A 7,800-nucleotide genomic window follows, 5' to 3' on the forward strand; every position below is an offset into this window, starting at 1 on the left:
ATAATATAATTCTCTTACAATTATAAGAATAATTAAAATTTTTGTAATTATAATTATAATTCTTATAAGAATCTTACAATTATGTTCTTATATTCTTATAAAAATTATATAAACCTTCTTCAATATTCTTCTCGATTATGAAGCACACGATAATTAAAAACATATCACATACAGATAGCTTCCGTTTTCAAAACGGATAAGACAAATATAGATGCCATATTATATTTCTTCTGTGAGGGATTACATATTATTTCTCCCATTGTGTAACAGCGTATATCGGTGTAAACGACTAGATATTGTTGCGACGCCTTGACAGAGAAATTTTCCTTTTTTTTCAAACGTGTTCCTGAGAACTCGGCAGTATTTCGAATAGATCTGCTAAACTGTGAAATTTCAAATGCACTCATAAATCAGTGCAATCAGTAAAATGCGATCATAAAATAAACAATACAACATATGCGACAATATGCACTAAATATTGTGCATAGGTTGAGTAAATTGACATAATCTCTTTGTTGGATACAAAGTGCTTATAATTAAGTTCGCATATACGAAGTATAAAAACTCCTCTCTAAAAGGGAGAAGAAAGAAAGGGATTAGTAAAGCGACGCTATAAATCATACAACATCAAAATTACTTGATATGAAGAAAAATCGATATATCGATATATATGTATAATCTCATTAAACCCTCATATCTTTACAATTGTTTTAAATATAAACGAATCTTGCTTCTCTCTTCGCGTCTTTTCATGATACAAATATTGACTTTCACGTCACCACTACTAAAAGCACTTAACAAAGTCTATTCTAGACTTTTTCGATTTCTTACATTTTTCAAATCTAAGAAGGATTATACATTTATTCGGATAGAAAAACATATGCAAATCTCCATGATTAAAAATATCATTATACATACAAACGATATCTGTTTGCTTCTTGTATGTCAAGCATTAGCAAGATAATCAATGTATGAAAACATGCATATCAGAAAAATTTGATATTTGTTTTTCCTTTGTTTTTATTAAACCGATTAAATGATTCTATCAATTTATCGATTTAAATTATTCCAATTATCAGTGTGTGAAAAGTTTAAGCGCTTCTGTTAAATAACTTTTTTTCTTATTAATAATTATAAAACGATTTGTATGTACATCAATTAAATGCTGCCTCGCAGCAGATAATAGCTATGTGAGACATCGTCAGAAACTGCATCGTTACAATTCTACAATTTGTTCTACAATTTGTACAAAAGTACTCACAAATAAATCGCAAGATATCACTGTGTGTCCTTGCTGGAGAACGGACTTTGATTTACTGCCCGATGACATTCATAACAGCGTAGGTCGTAAACGCTTAAATATTCCTCATATATTTTACTCTCGTACGTTTGCACGATGAGGATAATAGATCTGCTTTTTTTAACTATACCTTTTTATCATTTTTTTGTTTCCTTAATATAAACTTTCTATTTCAAATACACAAAAAGATAAGTAAATTAAAAGAAACAGATCCAGTATCGTATCGCAACACAGATTTTGTGTTTAACGCGCTTGTAAAATAAAATAATAGCGCGCAAAAATTCGAGCATTGCATGTACAATCCTAATTGCTAACTAATTCAATTTGCCTATATTTCTTGCGTAGATTACTTACAGAGTCTTTGAACAGAACGGGATCCAGTCGCATGTTAGATCGCAACAGAGGCATATACCCAAAGACAGCGACAAACGTATTCATACACGTTTGTCGTTGTATGAAATGATCTGGATCGTTCCACGGGGATCTGAAATAGAAGCGGCATCTGTGTTAGAAATAACGATAACGATAACGATATACATAGCCGCAATGATAAGCAACACCCACCTGATTCCAGCTACCGAAGTGTCCTTGTATAGCTTGCGCTGCGTCACTTTGATGGGCGGTCTTCGTGTAACGTGACTCACTAGGAAGTTCATAAGTATATCTTCGCAATTCTGCGATTGTTCCACGGTCTTATGGAGGGTCGAGCTCAATAACTCGGTATACAAAGTATTGTAGTAGCGATGATAGAAAGCGGCACCAGTAAGAATAATACTATAGTCGTTTGTCCATTTACTGGTGTAACCCCAGGAACGCTTTGAGCATAAAATCAAAGTAAATTCAATTAGAAAAAACAATACAAATTAGGCAAAAATAATGCTGGCTATATATATACCTTTGAATCATCCCAATAATGAGATCTCGCTGGATATCCTACTATTCGATCGGGAAACGATCGCCAAACCGTAAAAGCGAAGTCAATCTCATCGGTATTTAGAGTAGCGTCTTCATCAAGCGACAATATGGCACTAGTTTTGATTAACGGATGAGGATAGAAACGTTGGGATATACCGTCAACCGCAACAATGTGGATTGACGCTTTGATACCTTGCCAACGTGGTTTTCTTGGCACCGGAATGTCCGAATTCCACATAAGTATTATCTTAAATAAAATAAAGTATGTTATAATATAATAAAATAATATTACAAAAGAGGATATAACAAAGAATACATTGAGTAAATAAGTAGACTTACCTTATCTAGGTACTTGCTTTTTGCGAGACTCCGAAGAAGGCGATAAAGAACTGCAGTAGATCCCAATTGCGAATAGATTATGGCAGTGAAAGTATTACCAGGATTACTGTTTGAAAAGGGAAGTTCTTGCTGGCTATCGGCGAATTGTGGTAAAATTACTAGTGCTCCGGGACTAGTATTCCAGACAATTCTTTCTCGCATGCCTTCCCATGGCAAACGCTCACAAATATTCTAAATTGATTATTATAATTAACAGGAAGATCTCTCTCGGAAATAAAATCCTAATAAATTGCAACAAGAACAGGCAATTACCTCAAACGCGGTGAACACAATCTTCTCGATAGATGAAAAATACCTCTCCCATAAGAATTGCGTTTGCTGTCGCAATTTAAGAATTTGTACATTAGATACAGATCGTACTATATCTGGAATCTGTAAAGTTTATAGAACTTTATTATACTTTTCTCAAAACAAAATAAAATTTTATTTCAAGATATGCTCGAATGCATTTTTGGATTTCAATGTACTTGAAGTAATAATCTCTCATCGGAAAATATGGCAGCCTGAGTCCAATCGATACGCTCGTGAAAGGGAAGAGCCCAACCATTACTTAAAATAACTGGAATACATCCCGCCCGCAAAGCTTCTAGAAACCGAAAACTGCCCAATCGTCGTCCTCGCGGAACCAGACAAAATGTTGCATTCATTAATAAAATCTCATAGTCGTACCTGCAAAGAAACATACACATACCATTACATATTGGTCTCAAATAATATTAATGTGCAATCCAACAAACGATTTCAGTATTTATACAAATTGCTACTTACGTATCATATTCCTGATTATCTTGCTGACAGTGTTCATCTTGAAATTCTCTCCAAGCTTTTCCATGACGACAAGTCGTAACAAATACTAAATCTTTGCCATTATGTAAGTGATAGAGAGCATTTCTTGTCTCAGATCCAATACCATGTACATATCGTTTCCCCTTAAAAGCTGCCACATATTTCTTATTATTGGGAAAATTATTTTCTAACGCTTGGCCGGATTCTCCACCACGTTCTGGATGTTGTTTGCCAAACAAAGGTATCGACACGTCAAAGTTTGGCCTATGTCTAAAGATGGACATGCTGGCTTTAGCAAGCATAGCGTAACCCACATCAAAAGCCAGCGATTCCTCTGCATAATCGGGCCATGTACCAGAGTATAAGTTAAATATCAGATGATTCCTTCCATTATTCCAATATGGTAGATGCAACAGTTTAGAAGGAAGATTGTGTACAAATTCAGTGGATAAGGGATCTCTATCTAATGTATCGAGGGCTAAGACAAATATACATGCCCGTGCTGGGTCTGACGTATAATATCTCGATTCTGTGATAACATTTAATATTTTTTGGTATAATGGACTTATCGCTTCCTCAACTGGATACACATATACGGTGAAACCTTGCTTGCATCTAGTAAAGTCAAAGCAGGTTTCCATGCGACAATGCTTTGCTCGTTGGGACATAGCTAAAGTCCCGCTGGATGTCTTTAAATCTTTGTCATAGAATTCTTCATTTAGACTTAAATATGAAGGCAATCGCTCGTAAGGCAACTGAGATCTGCCTGTCCATTTTTCGCTTTTCAAACGATATCCGCCGAAATAACAGTAACCAAGAAACGCGCATGTGACAAACAATAATAGATAGCGTTTCTTGGCTTGCATTTTCAAAATTTACAGTCAGGTTATACAAAGATATATGATGATCCTAAGCATTATTTTACCAATGTAAAAGATATATATTTAGTCACAAGCACATTATATATATATAACAGTTACTTATGCGATTCAAAAATTCCTCCAAAATGTAGTCACACTTGCTCTTTTGTATTGCTGTAACAAAACAAAGGTTTCACATATTAATTGTTTATTGAATCTATATATTTACTTGAAAGAATAAGAAGCAACATCAATAAATTTTAAATCCACCAAATTTGAAGAAAAAAACCTTATATACATTTAAAAGAAGGGGATAATGTATAAATATTTAACATTGTCATAAGAGGAGTAATGAAGTATTTTGCATGTAAGCGTACTATTATTATAATAACAAGAATGATAGATATATATGATACTTTATTATATGACACACATTATGTTCTGTCCCAACGATAAACTGTAATCATAGAATAATAATATCGAACGTTTTTTATAGATGAAAAATGAATACAACTTGGAGGAAACTTATTACCTGTTTGAAACCGAGACATAAACTAGCTATCGACAGGAAGGGCTCAAACGGCTTGACCTTCGCAAGACACATGACGGACCGTGCGAAATGTGATATGCCGTGAGTGGAGAAATTTCACACCGTTTAACACCGTTTACGCGCAGTATTTTCGACGATACTTGAGATGCGTCGCGCGTACGTACGTGACAATATCGTACTGTTAACTGCTGCGGGGATCCGGAGATAACCTATAAGAAGCGCGATCCGGAACTCGCGCGGTCAGCGATCGCGTCCGATTCGATCCACGTCGCCGTCGAGCGGCACGCACGGGCGTCGCGACTCATCACGATCTCTCTACGAGCGATACACGATATCTACGAGCACACCCCCATATCGACGCATCGTTTAGCTTGTAGGTTAGTTGGGAAGCGCGGCGTACGACGTCGTCGGGCCCGCCGGCGGCGATTTTACGCCCATTCGCATTTTCGGCCGGTGACGGATCGACACGCGTGACATTGATCGGCGAACGCCCGCGGCTAATGCAAGATCATTGCACGCCGCGGTGCATCGGATATAATTGGTTTAAAAAGCAACGCGAATTACGTGCGATGACGTTGAAACGATTAGACTGGCAAATCGTCTATACTCCGATTCGCGTACTTGACGTTCGCTGACGTTCGTTGCCTCGTGAGAGCGACAGGCGAAACGGCGGCGCGACGCGCGGGAGTTTGACAAGGATTTTCTTATGAGCGAAATGATTTTCTCAGGTTGCACAAATGAGTTTAGAGAGAGAATGGAGATTTAACGAATAATTTTTTCAAACTCGGCTGTTCACGTGTGACTTTTTGTCGCAGAATCCCAATATGTCGATGTTGCGCGAATGTATACATAAAATGTGATATATCTAACGCATACCGATCTCAATTACTGTGCTCATAATCTGTTTAAAATATTAAGCTGTTTATGTATACAGAGAATTTTTTATATAGATAGGGATCGATACTATAGATTTATACCATTATATTCCTTGTCAAAAAATATATAAATACCGTTTTCCAAAATTTTCAAAAATGCAAAATATCTTATTTTTCAATCATATTCTCACACTTTTTTAAAGTCACAAGCATGTCGAAATATTGTTTTCGCATTACTCCATGGTAGTTAAACGTGGAATATAATAAAGAAAAAGAAGTACTTTATTTAATATCTGAGCCGGAAAGCACATTTTCCAAATTTTTATGTCAATTTAAATAAAATTTTTTCAAGTATTTCATTATAAAAATGTAAAACATTATATAGACATAATTATAGATGGAATCACATACATTTTTACACGAAGAATCATTTAAGGGAACAGTAAGAAAAGGATCAAGAAGCAGCAAATGCATTGTACTAGCAAATCAAACAAAGATGTCTCAAAAACGTTGCATTTCCTCAATTTTTGTCAAAAGAAAAAGATGTTAATTTTTTTTTTTTTTATAAGAAATGCGATAGTATCGATCTATGCTTTATATAGGACACTCTATAGAGAAAAAATATTGTTATAAATATCGCGCTAACTTTGTGCCATCGTGTCAATCTTGTGCAATGACGCACAAGGTAGTTCGTTACTTGACATCGCAGAAGCGGATGTAGGTGATTTGCAATTTAATAACTATATTTCTCGTTAACACACATACACACGTATCAATGAATCGCGAACGATAAGAAGAGCGAAATAATTTCGCATGTCGACGATCGATGCCAAATTGAACAACTTTCGAATACTTACATATAATAAGGCGATCTATTCAAGGGATTATCTTCCCGATAAATCGGATAAATTGCAAACTCTCTCAATTCTCGTTGCTGGAACTCTTCCTTTCGTAAAAATCAACGCACATTGCAACGAGAAAATATTAGCTGATGTATGTCAACTTAAAGGGCTAACTGTGCTCTGCTCGATCCAACCAATGGATACCCCCTATTGCCCCTATTTACCCTTTATGCCATTAACTACTGTGCCCTTAATTACGAGTGAAGAAAAGTATTTTAAACGGAATAAAAAGTACAGGAAAAAAATCACAAATTAATTAATTAAAATTAAAATCCAAAAATTAAAATTTAATTTATTAAGTATCTTATTATCTTCGAAACACAAACATTCGCCTGGAGAGATGCTCCGTCATCGCTCCGTCATCTTCCTGATGCCGATCGTGTCGCACTGGATTATACTTTGATGTGCATAAACGTATAAGGCCGTGTATGAACGTTGCACCTTAAACACAAAGAATTATGAAATTTTTTTTTTTTTTTTGACACAACGCGCACTAATAATACACGTATGCATATGCACGATTGCTTAATAATATTTGCGAGGTAAGCTTTTTTTTTTCCAATCACGATGAATTTGTACTCGACTATTTTTTGTTACGCAATCGCGGAGACCGCTTTGCTTGCGGAGAGATCTTTGCTTTCTCGCTCGCTCGTCTTTCGACCGGAATCGGTGGAATTCTCTTCAAACCGCCTTCGTAAGCTTTCGATGAGAGAAAAAAACGAGCGCCATTAAATTGGCTATCAGCTATTTAATTAGCGTGATAAAAATTAATGTCTGAATACGAGCGTAGAATATGCATCCCGAACGCGCGCTCCGAGTCAAAGGTATCGCTGTAAGTTAAAGAAACGCAGTTAGCTGGGGATAGTAATAAAAAAGCACGTAGCTGTCAATTACGGTTATCTATCGTGCGATCTTACAAAAAATATGTTTGGTCAAAGGTGAAGTGAGCGATTCCGCGAATTTAAATGCGTTTATATTTCTTTAATGAGAAGGACGATTATAAAATATTTACTCTTATAATACCACTACTGTAATATAACTACTAATACGTCAACAATTAAGTTACTTACGGATCTAAAAAAAATAACATAAATGCTTAGTCACGATATTGGAGAGTCAAATTATACATAACATGAGATCAGCGAAATTGACTGTCCTGTTTCTTTTCGCGTAATTATATATTCATCATGATGTAAATATATATATATATATA

The 7,800-nt window shown here is 35.5% G+C and overlaps 1 protein-coding gene across 2 annotated transcripts; it reads right to left on the reverse strand.

Moving 5' to 3' along the window:
• Positions 1-321: 321 nt before the first annotated feature.
• On the reverse strand, positions 322-7,400 carry LOC115235169 (exostosin-1). Of its 2 annotated transcripts, none has more exons than XM_029806775.1 (8): positions 6,543-7,400; positions 3,383-4,434; positions 3,082-3,283; positions 2,867-2,986; positions 2,555-2,785; positions 2,196-2,462; positions 1,865-2,115; positions 322-1,784 (listed from the first exon to the last, which is right to left on the reverse strand). In XM_029806775.1, exons 2-8 carry the CDS (start codon positions 4,264-4,266, stop codon positions 1,604-1,606), a joined length of 2,136 nt encoding a protein of 711 aa, XP_029662635.1. In that variant the 5' UTR covers positions 4,267-4,434; positions 6,543-7,400; the 3' UTR covers positions 322-1,603. The 2 variants fall into 2 exon arrangements, with proteins under 2 accessions (XP_029662635.1, XP_029662636.1); XM_029806776.1 differs by lacking the exon at positions 6,543-7,400 and adding an exon at positions 4,793-5,705.
• Positions 7,401-7,800: the final 400 nt, after the last annotated feature.

The sequence above is a fragment of the Formica exsecta genome, unplaced genomic scaffold, assembly GCF_003651465.1.
Source record: "Formica exsecta isolate Colony F162 unplaced genomic scaffold, ASM365146v1 scaffold211, whole genome shotgun sequence".
NCBI lineage: Eukaryota > Metazoa > Arthropoda > Insecta > Hymenoptera > Formicidae > Formica > Formica exsecta.

What these genes read in the sequence shown, in the direction of transcription:
- LOC115235169 (XM_029806775.1), bottom strand. Translation starts at nt 4,266, where the DNA reads ATGCAAGCCAAGAAACGCTATCTATTATTGTTTGTCACATGCGCGTTT. An exon ending in TTGTGTTCACCGCGTTTGAG is followed by an intron (nt 2,786 to 2,866) that starts GTAATTGCCTGT and finishes TAATCAATTTAG; the next exon opens with AATATTTGTGAGCGTTTGCC. An exon ending in ATTATTGGGATGATTCAAAG is followed by an intron (nt 2,116 to 2,195) that starts GTATATATATAG and finishes TTATGCTCAAAG; the next exon opens with CGTTCCTGGGGTTACACCAG.